We start from the raw sequence: 22,808 nt of genomic DNA on the forward strand, positions 1-22,808 counted from the left end.
ATCAGGCAACAGAGGGAGGAAACAGTCACAGTGGGTCCTGGGCTTGCTCCAGGTCCCTTCCTTGAGAAGTCAGGGGAAACAAGTAGATCCCCTCAAGTCCCCTAGTTACAGGGGCAGGAATGTAAGCCTAGGAACACTAGACATGAATTCAGACACTAAGAGGGGACCCAGCCCACAGAACTACAGAGTTCTACTGAAGACATCCCTTGAGCATTTAACTGCATAGGTGTGAAAAAAAATGACTCTGTAATAGAGAAAGAACCATCTGGAAGGACTGAGAATGGCGCCTATTTCCACAGGACAGACAGGGGAAAACCCTAAATTTCTTGGAGCATTGGGTGAACACTGGTTGTCTCAGTAGTGATGGATAATTAGGCTTAGATTGGGAGTTCCTGCAGACCCACTTAACAAGTCATAAAAGAAGGAACTAGGATAAATAGCTTGAAAAATGTTTTCCAAGTCTAGCATATCCACGACTTGAAATATTTAAGGAAAACAAGCATGCTTTCATGGCACAAGCACTTCCAGCCATCTCCAGAGATGCTGAGCATGATAATTGATGGTGTCAAGTGCTAGGAAAGTTCAGGGATGACAAGAACTCTAACAATGGCCCCACCCCTCGCAGCATGCTTAGCAACGCGTTCAGCACCTACACCATGAGCAGCTTCTCATCAGAATCTGTGAAGACCCTGCAGCTCCTGCCATGGAGGAGTAGGACCTCCACTTCATACGTGAGAAAGTCAAGGCTCAGAGGGGCAGGGAATTGCCAAAGTCCGACAGAAAATTGGACCTAAAGTCCAGGTCTCCTGGATGCCCTACGTAGGGCTCTTCCCTGGACCTGGATGGCCTTCCATCCTCAGCAAGAGGAGGAAGCAAGCAAGAGTGTCCCCTTACAGCCCAGCAGCCTAGGCTTTCATTTCACCTTCCCAGAAAGACACTCAGTGCTCTTTATTATTAATAATCATCAGCAGTGGCATCATTAGTCCTGTTATTCTTGGACATCAGAGAATTATGAGCATCCTCAGAAATGGCGAGACACATGTTAGCCAGCTGCTCCCCATTATGCCTCCCTGGGTACACGATGCGCCTCCCTGGGTACACGTTGCGCCTTTCATGTGTTTAAAATCATAAATAATCGTTAAAGTCTGTTGCTCTTATTTTTTATTCCTGGGCTCAAATGTGGTTCTCATAAAAGCCTGCTTTGGCCCCACTGTCACAGTCTAAGGGGTTCACTGAGATTTCTTTTGTCTTACTTCTTTCTTCCTCCTAGTCTCTCTCCATCTCCCCACCCCCTACAGGGGCACATCAGTGTGGTCCCAAGGCTGATTTGCTTCCTCTCTGCATTAAAATCACGTGCTTTCCTAAGACACAGGGCACTGAGGTTCTAGTCATGTCTATCTCGGACAACATTCAAGTCATTGTCCCCACTTTACAGATAAGAAAACTGAGGTAGGATTACAAGTTTGATGAACAGACATCAAGGACACACACACACACACACACACACACACACACACACACACACACACATACACCCCAGAACAAAAAGAAAAAAGCAAGGAAAATGTATAACAAGATAAGACATAAATACTATAACCCAATTATCCCTAGGTCACTTTTCTCTATCTCTCAGCAAATGACAGGACAGGTTAACCAGCAAGAATACAGGCCAGGCATAAAGATGGGCACTGCCCTACCAGAGCACACCCTGTTGATTGAAGCAAAGTCAGTTTACCTATCCCTCTGCCTCTCACTTTGTCTTTTCTCAGTTACTCATCAGTTGTCAGATCACCGGTGCTCAACAGTCACTCTTTCTGGCATCTCTCTCATCTCAGCAGTTGGAGACTGTCTGAAGACGACCTCGTGCCCTCCAAAAAGCCTCAGCAGGCAGAGAAGTGAGACAAACAAGATGGCGTGAGGACACAGGCATGAGGTGGATGAGGACGGAAGGCTATGCAGCCAGAGAAGAGGAAGCCAAGCAAAGATGCTCAGAACTCACCCCTCTGTTTTCATCCCCTACTGGTGCTGGAGAGACAAGCTCAGCATGTGCTGAGCCAGGGCTGAAAAGTTCTGGGCTGCTAAGCATCTGTCCTCATTCACTGCCCATGAGCACATTTGCCCACGCACGCGAGTGCTAAGCCACCCCCACCCCCACCAAAATGGAAGCAACACCAGGAGCTGAGAAATTCAGCTGTAAAGCTAGAGCCGGAAAGGAGGTCTCCACGGCCACAACGAGACTGAGCATCACCCACCGCTCTACCTGTGCCTACAGGTTGAGCAGCCCATGATATGCTGACAAAAAAAATATTCTCCCTCCCTCTCTATCTCTCTCTCTCTCTCTCTCTCTCTCTCTCTCTCTCTCTCTCTCTCTCTGTTGTCTGATTCTATATTTGTTTATGGTTTATATTTCTGTTGTCAGCATGTCCTCTACACATGAATGAATGTTTGCTGACTTTTAAATTTTGGGATAAAATCCAAGCTTTTTAAATTACATGGCTGACAAGGCCCCTTACGAGCTGTGCCTCCTGGCTCCCTCCTCAGTCTCATTCTCCTCCACTCACAGCCTAGGCTGTACCCACACTGACGCCTCTCAGTTCCTCTCTCAGGCAGGCTTTTTTGACCTTGGGTCCTGAGGATATATCTTTGCCTGTCTGGAAATGAACTCATTTGCCCTCCCAACTTACCAACCCTTACCCAGATTTCAGAGCTGAGCTCAAATGCTCACCCACCCTCATCCAAATGAGTTTCTTCCCATTGGCTCTTATTATACACCCTTCTTGTTTTCCTGCGGGTGTCTCTCAATTTACAACCAGTCATAAAATGCTGGGTTCTCACCATATAAAAATCATCCTAGCCAGAGGACAGCTGTGGTCCTCTGCATTGGCAGAGCATCTGGCGCATACCAGTTTTCAGAAAATGTCATCAGATGGGTGGACGATAAAGGTGAGGGATGAAGAGATGAAGAAAGGATGGACCAGAGCAGAGCGACCAAGTAAAGTTGTGGTGGAAAATTAATGTATATATCAAACATGGAAGAATCAGCTCAGAAATCCCTGGTTATGATATGGACATTGATGTCCTTGACCCTTCTCTTGAGCAGAAGCCACCTCATGCCTGGGGTAAGAAGCACATCGTTCAGATTTCTCCTCGTTCTCCAGTCAGGGGATAAATGAAACTAAAGGTTCCACTGTGAGACACTCAGGTTTGCATCAGCAGAGACCTGAAATAATGGATAAATATCTCCCGAGAAAAGGATGCAGGGTAAGCTGCTGATTTTCATGGTGGAAGAGCACCCACCAGAGCCTATTCCAAGCTGCCAATTGAACAATAATAGCTTGCAAAATTCTCAAAAATGTAACTCTCAGTTTCGGGAGCCTTCAGGAGCCAGTTTGTCACTGGAAACACTCACTTGGCACAGGGGTTCCATCCATGAGCCCCGGTGCAGGAAGAACAGGAAGCCAATGGCCTGCCCCTTCCCCTCTGTGTCTCCTCCGTATGTTCACAGACATGCTGTTGATCTTCCTTGTCAACCTGACTACACTTGGATTCACCCAGGAAACACACTGTTGGGAGTGCCTGAACTCACCCAGGAAACACACCACTGGATGTGCCTGAGATGGTTTTTAGGAAGAGACTTCACCGAGGAAGGAAGATCCACCCTGAGTGTGGACAGAGACTTACCAAGGCCATGGACCCCTGAATAGATAAAAACGGAGAAATACAACCAAGCGCCAGCTTCCTCTGCCCTCCGTTTCCTGATCTGCCTAGACGTGAGGACTCCTGCCCACAGGGACCCTGCTATACCTTCGCCATCATGAGGGACAGTGCCCTTCTCAAACTATGAGCCAAATAAGTCTTCCCTCTGTAAACAGCTTTTTTGTTAAGCTTTTGCCACGGTGACAAGAAAAGCGACTTTAAGAGGCTGCATGGCTACACTGACCCTCCTGTTCATAAGTCTTCTATTGGACCACATGGCCTGATTTACACTTTGTGCTGACACTGTTGCTAACAGCTCCATCTCTCTTAAAACTGACCTCTTCCTGACCTGATGATCAGCCTGCCCACACTCTCCACTGCCGCCAGCCTCCTGTCCAAGGTCCCAGCCTCTCCCAGGTCCCCAGTTTGGCATGGGGCTCACTACATAGCTTAAGCCGGCTCACAGCGATCCTGCTAGCATCCTGAGTGCTAGAATTATGGACACCAACCACTACACTGGCTTATCTTCTCATCCTTAACGTCACTGCCTTCGAGTCTTAGGTCAGGCTCCTCTGCTCACAGACGTGTATCGTCCACATGGCCATTGCGCGTCTATGTCCCAGCTCAGCTTCTTCCCTAGAGCCACAGTATGGAGGTGCAGCCATTCCCAGCCCACCCCTTCTGATGCTGAAGCAGAGAAGCATGGCAGAAGACAAAAGGAAACACAATGCATTCCGCCCTCTGTCCAGCTACTTAAATAGTAGTCAAAGATCGTGTACCAAAACACCCATATAGATATGAAGTCTAAACACTCACTCTGCAGTGTGCCTATGATAAAAAACAAAAACAAAAACCCAAGGGATTGGGACTGGGCTATGACAGCAAGAGGACAGCCCCACCTCTAGCTGTCCTTCTATAAACAGCTACAGTTCTACCTCACTTTAAAAAAATCATTGGTGATGATAACAGATGCATTCCAAAGTCAAGGTGGACAGTGACTCCTCTCCCCACAACTAAGGACTAACATGTTCCTAACTGCAATAAAGGTCATGGAGTTTCTCTTGATGTTGTATCTTATTTTATTTTGGGCTTTGGTTTTTTGTTTGTTTGTTTGTTTGTTTTGAGATTTCACTATGTAGCCCAGACTGAGCTGAAACCCGTGATTTCCTTGCCTTCCCTTCTGTGCTGACCACTTTTATGCCAATTTGACACAAGCTAGAGTCGTCAGAAAAGAAGGCTCAAAGGAGAAACTGTCTCTATAAGATTAGGCTATAGGGCAAGCCTGTAGGGCATTTTTCTTAATTAGTGATTGATGGGGGAGGGCCCAGCCCACTACAAGTGGTGTCGTCCCTTGGCTGGTGGTCCTGGGTTCTATAAGGAAGCAGGGCTGAGCAAGCCATGAGGATCAAGTCAATAAGCAGCACCCCCTCACGGCTTCAGCATCCGACCCTGCTTCCAGGTTCCTGCCCTGTTTGGGTTCTTGTCCGGACTTCCTTCAATGAAAGACTAAGATGCAGAAGTGTAAGACAAATAAACTCTTCCTCAGCTTGTTTGGTGCTTCATCACAGCAATGATACCCTAAGGCACCGTCTCAGGTGCTGGGATTACAGATGTGGACCGCTGCACCCAGACCCCTGAATTTAACTTTATGGATTTACTAAAGTGTCAAAATAGTTCCAGTGAGTAAACAGTTCGCCGTTTGATAAAGGAACTCATTGTCAAGGAAAGGACTGGCTTCTATGGCTGAATTTCACGTGACAGGAGACAAGTATGAATGAACTCAGACACCTATTTTTACGTAGAGAGCCTCTTCTAAGATCATGACTAAAGGAAGGCCCTGGGGCTAAGGGAACAAGAACCATGCCGCACCAATAGTCGGACTGATCTAAAGCTTGTTGAGCAACTTTCTTCAGTGCTGCACAGTGATTTTCAGGAAGTGCATAAGAAACCTGAGTCCCTGGTCCCAGAGATTTAGGGTACAGGTGACACCCAAGCATAACTCCCAAATGCACCTGGAGGAAAAACACCAATGGGTAAGACAAGCATTGAGTGTGCAATGACTAAGAATCCAAGAAAGGAGAGAGGGGTTCAGGCTGAAGAAACACAGGAGCATCAGTGAGGAGGGGAGGACAGAGATTGGTGCACAAAGAATGAACTGAGATGGTTTATTCTTGGAGGAGTAGGACGCCATTTTAAGACCTGGGACAGGTGCTTTTGGGAAGGTCTGTGTCGTAGAAGAAAGAGACGGCCACTTTGTGTTCTAGAAAGGTCTATATCAAAGAGATTATGTAAGCCCCACAGAGAGGTCTGGTCGGAAGAGAGTAGTGCAAGTGGGCAGGAGAACTTGAAGGAGAACCAGTGATGCCATCAAGGCTGGGGATCTAACAGCTGCAGGTATAGGTCATGGAGCTAGACTAAGTGTGACAAAACACTTGGGCTCCCCTCAGAGAGATAGCATAGAGGCACACACAAGACAATGGGACCCAGAAGAATGTGGGCAACCCAAAGATAATCTGTCCAGGCCTAGGCCTTTCCACTAAGCAACAAGAGTGTGTGTGTGTGTGTGTGTGTGTGTGTGTGTGTATGTGTGTGTGTGGTGTGTGTGTGTGTATACATACATATATATATGTATGTATATGTATATATGTATGTATATATACATATATGTTTATATATACACAGAGGGGGATGAATAGATAGATAGATAGATGGATAGATAGATAGATAGATGATACAAATAGTCAGACTCACAAACTGTCATCCTCTTTACACATGGGACACAGCATTTTAAAGTAAAACAGAGAATTTAGAGTCTGTCTTCTTACTTTGCAGCTGAAAAGGGAACAGGTCCCCTTCTGTCAGAGGTCTATGGGAGGGGAAGAGAGTGGAAGGAGGGAGGGTAAGAAAGGGAAGACACAAACAAGGGGATAACATTCAGGATGTAATCTGAATAAATTACAATGAATGAAAACTAAAAAAAAAAAAAAGAAAGAAAAGAAAAGAAAAGGGAACAGTAAGTCACTCACAAAACTAATCCTCAGCAGTGGAATGTTGTAGCCTGTGTCTCTCTTACCTAGGACCTCAGCGTTTTGGATGAATCTCTCCTCCACAGCTCTATACAATGTTGCCCCAGGGCATTAGCAGACCTTCCACAAGAAAGAATGTGGAAGGCAATGGAGCCACTTCTCTCTCCATAAGGCTTCTACAAGCTTCAATTAGCCATATAAAATGCATGATGAATGCCTCTTGAGTATGGTAGAGCATAGAAACATTTCATTGTATAACCCAAGAGTATTGGTCTACGTAATGAACCTTGGAAAGCGCCCTTCCAGACTATACTGCACAGTCTGGCCCAATAGAAGGCAGTTTGGGGGAGTTTGCCAGTACATTAAGAGAGCAGGAGAATGGCTTTGGAATTGGGCAAACATGGTTTTGGATTCCTAGGTCTCTTCTCTAAGTTATGAGACCTGGGATGAGATCATTAACCTCACCAAGACAAAGTTCCCTCATCTATAAAATGGGGCTAAAGTGAGTCCTTACTTACCTCACTCACTTGTGAGGTCATACAAAATAATACACACAAGCTTTGATCAGCTGGCCCAATGCATGGGAAAATTTCATATTTAAACTTCACTTGACTTAATGATTTGTTCATGAAATTATACCTGTGACCACAAGTCTTGGTTTTAAGATACTTCATCTTGATCAGCATTCCTCAAAGTGGCTTCAGGAACAATTCTTGTCAAAGTCAAGGGCGGCAATTAGAAAAGTTGGACAAGCTTTAAAATATACAAATTTCTTTATCTGGAAATGGTTCCTACCAAGGCAAAGGCTTTTACTGATAGATATGGTGGTTGTCTTTGAATATATGATTAAGAATGGAAAATAAATATTAAATTAAGTTACCAGCCCTTATAGATGTTACCCATACTGAGTCCTTCCCACTATTCCTGTCAGCAACAGAATACAACAAAGTGGTCACAGACATGCCAAATTCAGACAGAAAGATCCATAAACAAAGAGCCTCCCATCCTACAGAAGACTCAAAGTCAGGCAGTGAAAGCTCTTCCAGGCCATCTTAGACATTGCTAAATAGAGTCTCAGTGTGCAGAGCAAGCCAAAAGGTCTACCAAAGGCCCCTTCACTGCGCTGTTTGCTTACTATTTCCTGACAGAAGGATACTTCAAAGGACTACCATCACAAATTGCCATGAGCCACATGACTTGAAATAACCGATATTGTTCTCCTATAGTTATGAAGGCCATAACTCTGAAATGAAAGTGTCAGGGGCTGTGCCAATTATAAAGGTGCTAAGGGAAAGGTTTTCCGTGCCCCTTCGTGCTTCTGATGTCAGCAAGCATTCCCTAACTTGAGTGCATCACTCAGGGATTAAAGCAAAAACATACTCTTATTAATAGTTCTGTGCCTTTTTAAAAGAAACCAAACTCCCAAAATTGCCACCACAGGAGCCTCACCCACAAGTAAGGGTGATTCCTCCTGCCTGAGTGCCTCTAGCTAGGGTATCAATCATTTTCTTCTGCCTTTAGAAGTAAGCTGAACATCAGTTTTGTGGTCTGGACACTACCAACCTTCAGGTTGGTGTTTGTACATGCTCACCAGATTCTCAGGCTTGAACTACTCAGTTTGATTCAGGGTATCCAACTCACTGCTTGGAGATCTATGGATTCCACGGACTCCATAACTAACTTACAGTGTGCTTCCTCTCTCTGTCTGTCTCTCTGTGTCTCTCTGTCTCTCTCCGTCTGTCTCTGTTGAGAAGCCAGAAGTTCTATGTTCCCAGAAAAGTACAATCCATAAAGCAGGACAGAGACCATGAGTTGAGGGGGTTGGGGATAAGACTTTGAGAAGTCAGCTAGCCAAACCAGAGTCCCTAGAGAGGCAGTGACAAGTATCTAAGAACAATTTCCAAAAATTTACAAAGTTTCTCAGAGTCAGTGCTTTCCTCCTAAGGGGCTACTCAAGATAATTAATATGTCAGGCTTCTTTCTTATTTAATTGGAACGATATCAGTTTGGTTTGATTTTCTCACACTCCTCATAAAATGGTGATGGCGTTTGTGTGATCTCTGTGAGGGATGAGGGAAGATGGATCATTCTTGAATAAATGCTATTTTATAGCCATGGACTTCAAAACATGGGCTCTATGAGGTCGACCGCATCTAACCTTTATCTTTGAGTCATTAGTTCATCAGAAATTTGCATAAATTATTGAGCAGCAAAGCCCTCCCTGAGCTACATATTAACATCCAAAATCAATAAAAAGAAATGGTCGTATACAGATCATCCTAGAGATATCTCTAATACTGGACAAACACTCCCATGTGCACAAGAGTCAGGGAAGACGGCAGAAGAGGAGGAAATGAATGTAGGAGCCAAAGGTCAGAAAGGAATGGGGTAAAACGGTGTCTTCTGCACATGACAGGGTCACTGCAGTCGTGAACTCACAGCAGCTGTGGTTGCCTGCATAAGATCAAGTCAGTCAACAGTCTAGTATGGGGATGGAGGTGTTGACAAAACTTATTAAGGAGCTATGGATGCCTGATGGCTTCTGGGAGAGGAAAAGTCAGTTTTCTTTAAGGATGTGGTCCCCAGGAAACTAACCATATTTCAAAACTATATATATATATATATATATATATATATATATATATATATATATGTCACAAATTAGACTGAAAGGGTTATTAAAAAGAGGAGAGGGGACACAAAGTTGAGGTGGTAGAGAGATGGGAGTGGATCAGGGAGAATTTAAGGTAGGAGTGAGAAGGGTGAATATAATCAAAATACATTGTGGTGATTTGAATAATAACAGCCCCATAGGCTCTTATATTTGAAAGCTTAGTCACTAGGGAATAGAACTGTTTGAAAGGATTAGAAGGATCAGGAGGCGTGGCCTTGTTAGAGGAAATGTGTTATTGTGGATGGGCTTTGAGGTTTCAAAAGCCTATGTCAGGCCCAGTGTGTGAGTGTGTGTGTGTGTGTGCGTGTGTGTGTGTGTGTGTGTGTGTGTGTGTGTGTGTGTGTTCCTAATGCCTATGTATGGATCAGTTTGTAAAGTTCTCAGCTATGACTCTAGTGTTTCCCATCATGATGATAATAGACTAAGTCTCTGAAACTGTAAGCCCCCAATAAAATGCTTTCTTTATAAGAGTTGTAACAATGACATATATTGTATGAAATTCTCAAAGAATTAACAAAAATATTATATTTTTAAAGAAATGAAAGATTATTTCAGGGGTTGGAGAGATGGTTGAGTAGTTAAGAGTGCTTGCTGCTCTTCTAGAGGAACCAAGGTCAGTTCCCAGAGCCATGTTGGATAACACAATAGCCTGTAACTCCAGCACCAGGGCATCTGGCATCCTCTTCCGGCCTCCACAGATATTACACTCACATTACATGGCACATGTACACACACACATACACACACACACACACACACACACACACACATAATTTAAAATTTTTTAAATATATAAAAAGTGCCTTTTAAAAATTCATTCTGGCTTCATATGTGAACTTGTGACTAAAATTCTAGTCTCTTATATGTTGTTCAGAGTCTTTAAAGAAAGTTATACTTTGGTAATAAAAAAACAAAACTGTGTCCTTCCCACCCCCGTAACAGAACAGTTACTCGTTCAGATGTCATGAGCCATGGTTCCTGTTGCTCTGGCTACCAGGAAGCTCAGCATGAAATTCTGTCTCACTTGCATCTCTTATCTTTATTTTCAACTTCTAGCATCTTTATTTCTCCTGCATTTCCCTGCTAGCCTCAGAATATACAGGGCTTTTTAATCTGTCTTTTTTGTACAATGACCCATTTGCATGCTTTTCTTTATCAGTCTCCAACTCAGACTTCATTTTGAGAAGAGGTCGAAAAGACGCACACCTGAGGGCAGAGCCCAGAGTAGAACTCAGGCCTTCCTTGTTACACCTATCAGGTGGCTGCTTCCCCTTGAACTGGCTCTCCCAGCTCTCCCTGCTGAGTGCTAAGTCTAACCATCTTCCCACAAGCTTTCCCAATCAAGGCACAGCGGGCCCCACACATAGAGCCATCATGTTACTAACACCCTGCTCCCTAAGAGACAGACTCCCCCACCCCAGTCCATAGCCTAATGGCCATCTGTTCTTGCCTTCCACAGACTCTGATCTGAGATGTTGGTTGCCTTGGTGATTGAATGGACTGGGCCCATTCCCCCCACCCCCACCCCACCCCCCAATGCTGCTGATGCTGGCTGTGAAGGAAGAGAAAGGGAAAGAACAGTGAGGAACAAGCACACCAAGTACCACACCTTGTTCGGTCTGTGAAGCATCCAGCAGCTGCAACCACAGTGAAGGCAGTTATCATGAAAAACGTGTAGCATTGTGCCAGACGTTTCCACATACTTCTGCTCCCTACAGCAGTCCTTCACTACAGGAGGACTTGTGTTTGGGAAGGGTGTAGGTCTCTAATCCTGCTTTGCTGAAAAAGTCTCAGCTGCTCAAACGCTATCAGCTTATGTGTAAAGGGCACTCAATCTGATGTCTTTATAGGCTCCTGGAGGTAGCAAATGAGACCCCTTTTAACACAAGTCAATCTGCCAGCAACAGCCACTAAAACGCTGATGGATAGGACAAACGTAGTGTCCACACTAAAGCCCTGATGGATAGGACAAATATGGTGTCCACACATCCTAGGCTGTATCTCCTCTTGGGCTGTGTTAATCTGATTTCATGGACAAGAACATTCTTTCTAAAAGCCGTACCTCTCAGTCTGTCACACACACACACACACACACACACACACACACACACACACACAGAGCCTTGTCTCTGCTGCACACATGGGGAATGTGAACATCAGGGAAAAAAAGGGGGGAGAGTATTTACTCATGTACAGAAGCAAGTGGAGGGGAAATAAGCGTAGATGCCAACCACGGTCTAGAAGAACCATCCTTACAATAAGCAGAAGGGATACGGTACCTGCCCCCAACATGACCCATCTCAAATCTCCCTAGTTTGTCCAGGACCGAAGGCGAGCCTTCCAACCTCCTCCTGTGTGTGCCTGTTGAGTGTCCCTCACAAAATGCAGGCCCTTCTGTTGTTGTTTTTGGAAAACAAATGTTTCCTTCCAAGAGGCCCCCTCCCAGTTAATATCTGTGCTGAGGACTCTGAGTCCCTGGACACATTACAGTGGATTTGTGCAGGTTTGAGATCTCGACTTCATGACTTCCTCCACATCTTTCTGGTCTCTCTGGACCCAACTGGGTTATGATCCAAGCCATCACCGACCTGGAAGATGCTGAACTGATCCTATACCATGCCTCACTCTGCCTCCACATTCCCACCACCTACAGGATGTGGCTCTCTGCAAATGTGGCTTGTTCTCATTTTAGTCACTTTCCAAACCCATTTTTAAAAGGAATAATGCTGGCCCTCCACAGACTGTCATGTCTCATCTTCCCAGATCCACAGCTCTCCCTCACCACAGGAACTGAGCTTATCCTACCCCCAGCTTTGGGATCAGAGTCTCTGATTAATTTTTACAAACACATGTATCCTACCCAGCACTACTTATATCCTCCTCTGCTGCTTTATTCAATCCCCCCCACCCCGTGAGGCCAACTAAAAGGCCCCAAATGTTGTGAATATGGAGAACAGCAGGGGCCATGTGGCTGAACCCACAGGCGGATGCCAGAATCTTCCACCTGTGTGGAGTCTGGGACCCAGAAATGCTAGGAGAAAGTGTTTTCAGTTCTCTGTACAGCCTGGAGGAGCAGTCACAGCCTCACCCAGATCCCAACCCCCAACTTTCTAGGCAGTACTATGCTCCAATAGTGGCCTTTTGTCAGGGTCCGTGCATACTTCCTGTTGCCTGGAGCCCTTCTCTGAGCACCCCTGGGCTTGGGCAGCTCTGTGGCCTCAAGGCTCCCAAAGGCTCCATATAGCAGGAGCTGCGTCAGTGCTGGCTGCCTGGGTCAGGAAGAAAGCCGACTGTGGTACTGGGACTTGAGCAGACACAGAAAATATAGTTCAAAAAATGGACTCAACGACCAAACTCTTGCATTTCCACACCACCCAGTAAGAACCACTGGGTTCTTAAAGTCACCTGCTAAGAAACTAAGTCGGGTGATGTTATACCTGCATAAGAGATGAGGAAACTGAGGCTCTGAAAGAGGAAGCAGCATCCTCAAATCACACAGTAAATGAGTAAAAGACCCAGGCTCCATGTCTGTTCTTGGGACTCGTCTAGAATAATGTCTAATGCCTTGAGCTGACAAAATGAAAAGGAAAGAGACGCCAAAGATGGATGCTTTGTAGCATGGCTTGCCCAGGTCAGGTCATTGAAACCCTTAAGTCCAGCCTGTACGACCCATGTTAAGTTCCAAATGAGTGGGAGCTGAAGCTCAGGAGGAGACAGGCAGGTCATTGATGCAAAGCTACATTGCAAAGCTGGGAAAAGACAAACAGAAACAAGGGGTACAGGAAGCGGGATGACTCGGAGGTTGTCCCGGCATGAGGAGTCAAGGTGGCAGCCAAACAAGAGGTGTGAAGGAATGGTCGACTGTGCAAAGAACAGAGAAGGAGAGAGCAAGGTGGGTGGTGGACAGAAAGCATGCGAGAGAAGGAAGGTTGGAAGGATGGCCAAGAAGAAAGCCAGGCAGCACACTGAGGATGCAAAGGATGGCATGCTCTTCCCGAACGACTCTAAGTTCTCTACCAGGAGGAGCGCCATGACAGATTCTGCTACCCCTCTGTCATGGCTATGGATAGCAGAGATTTGCTCACCTTCTTCCCAGAGACCACAGCAGAGATGAGAATACAGAGTAAGACATGGTAGAATGTGGAGAAGACAACATCAGCTATTCAAATAAACCAAAGGAAAAAGGGAAAGGATGTATTGGAGAAAGTGAAAGAGTAGTGAAGGGGGGTTGGACAAGTTAGGATCCTTCCAGAAAGAACTAGAAACTTCTACCTAAGACTGAGACATGGATTGTGTAGCTAAGAGACCAGGCATGCATCCGCTGAGAAGAATGGCATTCCAGAACAAAGACGCCACATGGATTTGTATCAGTGGTCTTAAAAATAAGGAAACTAAAACAGAGGATAAAGAACACGGTAACATGGGGAGAATATCTGTGTAAGAAGCTAGGCGTGGTGCCGCACATCTGTAGTTTTAGCACTTGGGCAACTAAGACAGGAAGTATGCAAGTTTGAGGCCAGTTTGGGCTATAGAGAGAGACCTTCAGTGTCCCAAATAAAGGAATAAATAAAAATAAATGAACAATGAAGTAATGTAACTATTTCAAACATGTGGCTCCTGCAAATTTGTGTTTTATCCAAAAACTTATAAATGATCTTCATTTCCGTGTTTCCTTATTATCTAATGGACATTTGCTAGTCCATCTTACTAAACTGTAAGAATATAATCTATAGATTCCATTCTTCTTGTGGAGGGGTATGCCTGATGGCTCAGACACAAGCTGGCATGTGATGAGTGAGTTTTACAAGCAGTAGACTGTTGGCAGTGATGAAGGTGCCAGCACAGCTAGTGATATAAGTTGGTGTTCCCAGCTCTAAGGATCTTGTCAATACTGGGGCTGACTTGGAGAGGCGGGCACAGCGGCATGGGGAGGCAGCAGATGTGAGAGTTCTGCTCCTGACAGGGAGGCGGAAATGGTTGTTAGAGTGAGAACTGTGGTCTTTGCACAAGTAAGTCACCATGTGTGAAACAAGTCTGTATGGGGCAGAGACAGAGACAAAGAGAGATCTTATCAACAGACCACCACCAATGGTTAACACAACTACCACCTATGCCAGGACTCTCCCCAAGAGATGCTTCAGATAGTCAAAAATCCTGATCTTCTCTTTTCCCCAAAATTCCTAAGGAGAAAGAATGGGAAATATGGGAACAAATAAGGCTCTTCTCTTGGGAGCAGTTTTCTGGGTTTTGTTGTATAAGGACACACAGTTGAAAAGTCACTGGGGAGAGTTGTAAGTTGTGCATACACTGTTCTAATTGAAAACTGCCTCCCATGCCGTCTAAACCATGAGGCGCCCAGCACAACCTCCTGGGGATATTTTTTTTTCCACAGCACTAGTTCCAGATCCTCATTCCATACCAACGGAGTGAACTGAAATCTCCAGGTGAGGCATTGGCACAGGGCTTGTGAAAACATTTCCCACGTGGTTTCAATCTACTCACATGTTGACGGACCTCCTAATTTACAGAGGACCAAAAGCCACCATGTGACCACAGTAGCATGCCCAGAGCATGTTTGCTGGTGTTTTCCCTCACACCCCTGATTTAGCACAGCTCGCTGTCTGATCCCAGTGCCAGGTTCACCACAGACAAATGTCTGATGGTTCTAGACCTTCAAGAATAACAGGAAAGGGAGTGCAACAACAACAACAAATAATAATAATAATAATAAATAAAGATGCTTGGCTTCCCAGACAGCACAGCCCAGGTGGCAGTCTGAAAGACAGACAGAGGGACACCAGTTCTTCTCTGTCCCACCCACCTCATGGCCACATACTTAAGTTCCCTGGGGAGATGAGTTTGACTTCAACTAAAAAAAAAAAAAGCCACATCCACCTGGCCCCGATCCCAATTATCCACATGCATCCAGCCCTCAGGAGGCCCAGAACCCAGGAGAAACAAGTGCGTACTTTCTTGGTGGGGACTTTGATCTTCAAGAATTCTGCTTCCCTGGCCAGCACCTGCCATGGGGCGTGGATCCGGACAAAGACAGATCCCTGGCTTTTGCTCTGTAAGGTACAAAGGGAAAAGAAATAGAAACACTTGTAAGAACACAGCTAAAATTCTCCATTCCCAGCTTTAGAAACCCCAGACTTCTTGTTCCTTCAGTTTGGGACTTCTGTTCCCTTTAAATGTCCTTAGCCACTTTTACACACCCTTACCCAACTTATCCATTCTGTTCCGGATGTGTCTGTGTTCCCAAAGAGGAGTGCATGGAGACTGGGAGCTTCATGGGGGAAATAGAACAATTTTGTTCATATATCTGAACATTACACAACTATGATTTCCATAGAAATTCCACTAATGTGGGAGCAGTTAGTCAGTTAACCACTGCTGCCATTCAGTGGACAGACTTCGGTTTGTCTCCAGTCACAGTTTTTTATTGTTCACTGATAAAATTCATGCTCCTGTTCTACTGTTGTGCTGGGTGGTTGCCCAAAACCGCAAAAGTGACCGCTCAAGCCCTAGAGAAAGTGGCATCGACAGAGATGCAAATGTCCCACTCAAAATAATATCAAAACATCATCTATAAGCAAGGTCCGGTGTGGACCCAACACGAATCTGCATCCCAGGGCAACATGGATGTCACTCAAAAGGAAAGGAGATGAAGTGATTGAAAAATTAGGATAAGTCAGCAGTCTGGTTGGCCTTGGTCACCATGTCTAAAGTAAATACTTGCCAGATTGCAGCAGAGATTCACTCTCATCTTCAAACAAAACGCAAATAATAATCAATTCTTTGAGATATTAATTTATGTTGTCACCAAAGAATGACAGAGGACTAAAGCTGAGTAATAGAATCTGACAAAGGTCCCATTATCCGTGATGCTCTTAAAACACTCTCCCCCACACACACACAAAAAAAGTCAAGATACTGTGTGCAAAGAGAAGGTGGACTGTGTTGGTGTGAATTTCTTCAACAAGTGACTATTGGAAATTACACAGAAACTTTGCACCGCAGTGGGAAGGGGCAAATGAGGTAGCAATGTACCGTTTGTGTTTGGATAAAGCCACTGAGGTACAGAGTAGGATTCATGTTTTAGCACTTCCCTCTGAAAGTGTTGGGTGGAGACAGATTCCATTCACACTCGGACACCAATGCACTGTAGAGAGGGTCGTTTATTAAACAAATATATTCCATAAAAATATACTGTGTGGGGCAAGGTACGTGAGGTCATACTGAGAAGACAGGGACTCTGGGTGCACTTGATGTGTGTCAGTGTTTGTTTTGAAAAGCATTCCCCAGGTTCATGTACAGAGAACCACTGTGGTTCGGTGGAATGTTCTCGGGTCTTGGTTTAGGAGTAAGATAACAGCAGAAGCCATTAACTCATAGCTCTGACTGTGCCCTTCCAGTGTGCCAGGGAGACAAGGAGGCACATGGAAGAGACAGCTTTCCCCACTGACTATGAAAGAGCTCACATGTTTCTGAAATAAAGACAGGTATGTTAGAGCACTCAGGATGCAAAGAAAGGATATTCATTATTCTTAAATAGTGACTCTAACACACTCATGGACACATGTGCGTGTACACACACACACACACACACACACACACACACACACACACACACACACCTTCAGTAATTCAGGCTTCCAGAATTTAATGCTTCAGGAATGAAAGATCATCATTTGAAAGGTAGAAAAAGAATGAGGAATAAGCCAGAAAGGTGGGTGCTATGGTTGTCTCTATTTTACACCTGCAGAAAACAACCAAGGAAGATGCAAATATTTCACGCAGCATTACAAAAAAACTTAAATATGATAAAATAATTTTCAAAACCAAGAAGTGTTTATTCTTAATGATGGTTTTTACTCTACTCTGCAGAGAGAGACGTACATTGTTATTGGCTGAAATTACCTATAAATCAATTCACAATCAAATCAGAGGCACATAAAGAATCTCATGGCAGGCCTTCCGTGGACACTCAACCTTCCAGATCCGTCGTGCAGTACAGTTCTGACACCATTAGGAAAGTGTCCTTTGGTACGAAATCTCCCAGGTTTTCACTTCCGTCTTTGGTTGGAATATCCAGGAGGACTAGACAGCGTCATCGATCACTGACTGCTCTTTCTAACCGTAACTTGAGCTTTTGCTCAGTGAAACTCAAAGTAAGAAAGTGGACCATCTGCAGGGCTGCCCTCTGTAGCCCCAGCTCTCTATTGTGGCCCCAGAAAAAGATGTTGTTGATGAAAGGTGGCAAGCGGCACCATCCCTCACACTTAGATGAAATCAAGACATCGTTAATTCTAATATCTTATGCTTTGTCTTTATTTCTGAATTGAGACAAATGTCTTTTTAACTTTATTGAGACACTGTGTCTTGGGCTCGTGCCAAATGTCCACTAAGTGGGTACAGATGTTCAAAGTTTGAGAAAGGGTTGCGGGGAGCAAAGGCCAAATTCCACGGCCATGGTGGCAGACTGCTCGCTGTCCCCAGACAGTCATTCCCGTTTTCTTCATTTTTCACCGAACAGATGGTCCTCTAGGATCAAGACTATATGTCCTTTGCAGTGAGGCGTTCCCAGAATTTTGGTAATTGCCGGCCAGCATGATGAATGTGCTACAAAGCAGCTTCCAGCAGCCTTCTTCAAAGACAACAACAATAGGTACCTTTGACTCTTCATCTTCCTTTTGCATATCCGTTGCCTGGATACAGGCTTGTATCCCAGAACTTGAGGTCACAGTCCAGACCAGTAACATATAAATAAATAAATAAATAAATAAATAACTGACAAGAGAATCTGGGTCTGGGTCTGCCCCCAAGCATCTTTATGGGAAAGACAAACTTCTCTGCCTTGTTCGGGTGTTAGGAGTTTAGAGGCCCCGCCCTTTGCAGCCTGGCCTTACATCAACTGATGTGAGACTATCATTTGTCAATGAGAATGTTAATTGCCTCCAACAAAGCTTTCTGCTTTTCTGTGGTTTTTTTTTTTTTTTTTTTTGTGAGTGAGAACTTGCTTGAAATGAAAGGCAAAGCTGAGATGTGGTTTTGCAGTATGAGCAGCCAGTCCTTGTGTTCCTTTCATGTGACAAAATATTGCTACCTTCCCGTAAAAAGAGGAACATCTGGGCTGATGGGACGGACGTGCTAGCTGGTATGCCTCATCACTCTTCTGAAGAAGAAAACCTTGAGCCAAGCTTTGCCTTACTAACCTGCAAATCTAAAATGGGAAGTTAATGTGCATTAAGCTAAAAACCAACAACAACAGCAACAATGTTTCTTATTCTCCTTCGCCAGGTGCAGCCTGTTCCACCCTGTCTGGGGGACTCGGGATCTTCTGGGGCAGAGAGGAAGGAATATGAGGAACTTGGAGCTTCCGGTTCCAACAGATGAAGATTTGAACCCAGATGCTACAGCTGTGGGGACCTGAGTCAGTAAGTCACTTAACCAAGGGAGCCTCGGTTTCTCCAAAAGAATAAGGAGAGTTAAAACATTTCAGAACTTTGAGGAGTTGAGATAAAGCAGGCAAGTCTCTTCTCATGTGCCTTGTTGGAGAAAGTTCCATGAATATCAGCCTTTACTGAGCTCCACCCAGACATCGGGCCTGCTTCTTAGCTGCAGGGACAGTGTCCAGCTCTTTTATATTCCTCACATGCTCAGCACAGCCCTACACCCAACAGTGAGTCCCCACTGGGGAAAACTAGTTTCTGTCAGATTAAAATCATGAATCAGTAATCCCACGTCTGTTGTGCCTTGTGCTTCAAAAATTATCTACAGGATTTTTAATTCATCCCTTGTGACGTAAAGGAACTCACAGACCCAAGGCAGAAAGAATTTGAGAGTGGGGTGAGAGCACTTGACTCTCAGAAAACCAGGTGAAATTTGACAGAAAGCATAAGACATTCACCGTTTTACCCATCCCTAAAAGAGATTAAACTTTAGCCTGAAAATGCTCTGAAACCCAACCAGACAACTAACATTAAAGTTCATGTATTAATTCACTATAACATTGAATGTAGCTGACAAAAGAGGAAAAAGATAGTGTAAGAAGGCCCTAGTGTGTGAATCTTCTTACCGAAGGTTGTCAGTCTCTTTGAACTTGTCATCAGTTAGTTCCCCAAGTGTGCCACAACTAAACACACAACAAAGATCTGGGTCCATAAAGCAGGCAAGTAAGACACAGCCTTTTAAGCTGTGGCCTGTGGACCCCATATGGTGTGGCATGGGTGAATGTGGGGGTGGCTTGATTGAATATGGGAGTTATAAAAAATGTGCGCAGTAGTAAGAGGTTTCTGAATATACAGTGGCCAAAAGTTAATTCAAAATTAAGCTGGTAATATAAGTCTGAGGTATTTCTGGCAGTAGTCACCTGAGATGCAGCAAGCAAATTCACCAAAGCCTTGGTTCTAAGCACACAGCTTGTGCACTTTGCACCATGCTTCAGCACAAGACACAGTGCCAACAGATGCTACCCAGTCCTGGTTGGATGGTTGATTGGTTGGTTGGCTGGCTTGGTTTGATTTAAGGGGTCAGTGCTTTTCCTATATATACACAATTTTCTGTTCTCACATAAAACAAAATGGCTTAATCATAGAAAAACAAAAAAATTTTATATTGCCCTCAGCCTATAAGGAATAAATTAATATATCTTTGGAGTGTATTATGTTAGTATGTGTAATTTTAAAAATGGCTGAGTTGCCAATTTGAATTTCATTCATGAAACACTAAACAAATTTTGACTTGGAACCAAGGACAGAGTGCCAATAATTTCTAAAATGGTCTTAAGTATACTTCTGCTATTTTGTACCACATGTTTATATAAAGTAATGTTCTCAACTTGATGATTATAAAAACATAATATCAACTCTGAAAAACTTTAACCCAGCACTCAGGAGTCAGAGGCAGGTGGATCTCTGTGAGTTCGAGGCCAGCCTGTTCTACAAAGTGAATCCAGGACAGTCAAGGCTACACAGAGAAACCCTGTCTCGAAAAACCAAAAAGAAAAAAGAAAAAGAACAAGAAAAGAGAAAAAAACAAAAACTTTGGCAGTGTTTATCTATGCCCTACGGTATCAAATAACCAGCTAAGACTTAATTTTTATGTAAAAATGAATAATCATATCCATTTTATTAGTATGCAAACTTGCTTTTGTCTTCAATGAATGATGAAACTCTGTGTGTGTGTGTGTGTGTGTGTGTGTGTGTGTGTGTGTGTGTGTGTGTGTAAGAGACTATGTGTGTTTGAGACTGTGTGTGTTTGAGACTGAGTGTGTGTCTGAGGTCACATAAGTTTTCTTGGGTAAGAAGGAATCACTGGTGAAGAAAGTTTAAGGAGCCCTAATTGAAGGTACCCCCACTTCCTCCTCCTCTCCGTACTCTAGCTACGCAGCTCTATTCATTGCTATCCAACAAGCTCCACCCAACTTCATGCCTCAGAGCTTTGTCATCCGGCCATCTTCCCACCTCAGAGGTCCCTTGTGCTTAATCTCCTCCATGTCTAAGTTAGTCTCACCCTCGGACCCAGTCAACTCCTATGTGGGGTTCAGCTTGAGCCCCTCTTCCTCGGGAGCTGTTCCTGTGGCCATGGGTTATCTTTCGCTTCTTGCTTTGACCTGTACATGTCTGTCCCTTTTCCTTCTTAGTTCCGCACCCACCACTGAAGTCATCAAACTATTAAGTGCTGCCTTCCAGGCTAGAGCTACAACTTCATGGAGACAGAATACGACTTATGAATTGCTCTTTCCTCGAAGGCGCCACAGTGCCTGGCATACAGCAAATGCTCAGCAAATGCTTCCTTTGACTTCAATATACATAAATACAGACTGTTGTATTTTAGTCCCGTGACTGCTCTCTGAAAACTGGCAGCCACAGTCTAGAAAGTAATTGGTGACCCTTGGCCACCACAGTACAAATCCAATTGTTTGGGTGATATAATTCAATTGCCCTTATGTGTATTTTCTGAATATTTCTCTTATGCCAACAACTAAAGTCATTCAAGTGTCCACCTGCTCTTAAGCCTTGTAAGAACCCCGAGGGGCTTTTCCATTCCTTCTGGGAACCTCTGGTCCCCATTGTGTATGCAGATCTCCATTACCTCTCCTAGAAGCATTGGCACATACCCCAGTACTCATGAAACGCAACCTAAACTGAGCTTAAATTGTGTAGACCTGAGAACACACTGCCTCATTAATAAACACACTGTAGCATTAAGTAGAGAAGCTGGGGTACGCTGGAAAATAAAAGAGCCTTACAATGTACACATTTGGGGTATGTTTACTTGTCAAACATCAGAGGGTCATGATATATTCTACATATCCATGCTGGTAGCTCATGGACTCATGGAGCCGTTTAAGTCAGCTACTAAAGCGCAAACCCAGAGACATTTCAGCAGAGAGAATCCATGCAGCCACATGGCTCTGGACAGCCAAAGATCTCTGACAAGCCATTGAGCAACATAGTCTGATCAGTCAAGCTTGGACACGGCTAAGTAGTAGCAGAAGCAGGGTAGAAATGCATGTTTCCTGGCACTGGGGTCTTTCTACATAACCCATGAGCTCAGGCCACCCTGAACCCTTCCACTCACAAGGTATCAGTCACTGGCGGTAGAAAAATAGGGCGTAGAACTAAAGTGGACATGCCCCCGCCCCAGCCACCTCTCTCCACTTCCTGGCTGCTTCTCCAGACCCCTGGTGGGAGTACTCTGATTGTTTATGTCTTCTTGTTGTTATCCAGCAATTACATGTGGCTTCACAAGACCACGTCCTCCCTCCAGAGGGACGAGAGCGAATGGGATGCAGCCCCAGCCAAACACTGGAAACTGATACTCCATGAGACTCCTTTCCCCACAGTCCTGCCAAACCACCTCACTGCTGACCCCAGGGGCCTCAGCGTACTCTGGTCCCAGGCCCTTCTGTGAGCCGAGAACATCAGCTGCAGCACACCGTGACCCAAGAGTGGGGCAGCCAGAGGACGACGGGTGGGAAGAAGAACATGGAGGCAATGGAGGGGGACAGAGGAGGGACAGGCTCTCTTAGACCCCTCGAAGAGATCACCAACCCAGGTGATCTGGGATTATCTGGGACCAAAGGTCCATGACTCCATAGTCTCTGATGGGGTTGAAGACCAGATAGTTTAGATGTTTAAGGGTTAAGATGTTTTTAGGTCTAGATAGATGTTTTAAGTTGACAGAGATAAGATATGATAAATATTGATTCTCATTCAGAATTTTGTCACCATAGGAAAGATGTTTTCTACAAGGCTCCCAAATACAATTAGCCAAAACACCATGAATGTAACATTCATATAATCCCTGATTGTTTTGTGGTTTTTCTTGCTGTATGTAATTTTTTATTTATGTGTAATAATATAAATATATAGACCAAAAAAATAAAAATAAATAAAATCATTTTT

At 44.6% G+C, this 22,808-nt stretch overlaps 1 protein-coding gene across 1 annotated transcript in view; it reads right to left on the reverse strand.

The window, feature by feature from the left end:
• Window positions 1–22,808, reverse strand: part of ANO2 (anoctamin 2) — a 334,924-nt gene that overhangs the window by 240,165 nt on the left and 71,951 nt on the right. The window contains exon 4 of the mRNA XM_084764895.1: window positions 15,366–15,464. Coding sequence (XP_084621021.1) covers window positions 15,366–15,464 — 99 coding nt within the window. The remainder of the gene's footprint in view (window positions 1–15,365; window positions 15,465–22,808) is intronic.

Source organism: Acomys minous (genome assembly GCF_964271855.1).
Source record: "Acomys minous genome assembly, chromosome: 17".
NCBI lineage: Eukaryota > Metazoa > Chordata > Mammalia > Rodentia > Muridae > Acomys > Acomys minous.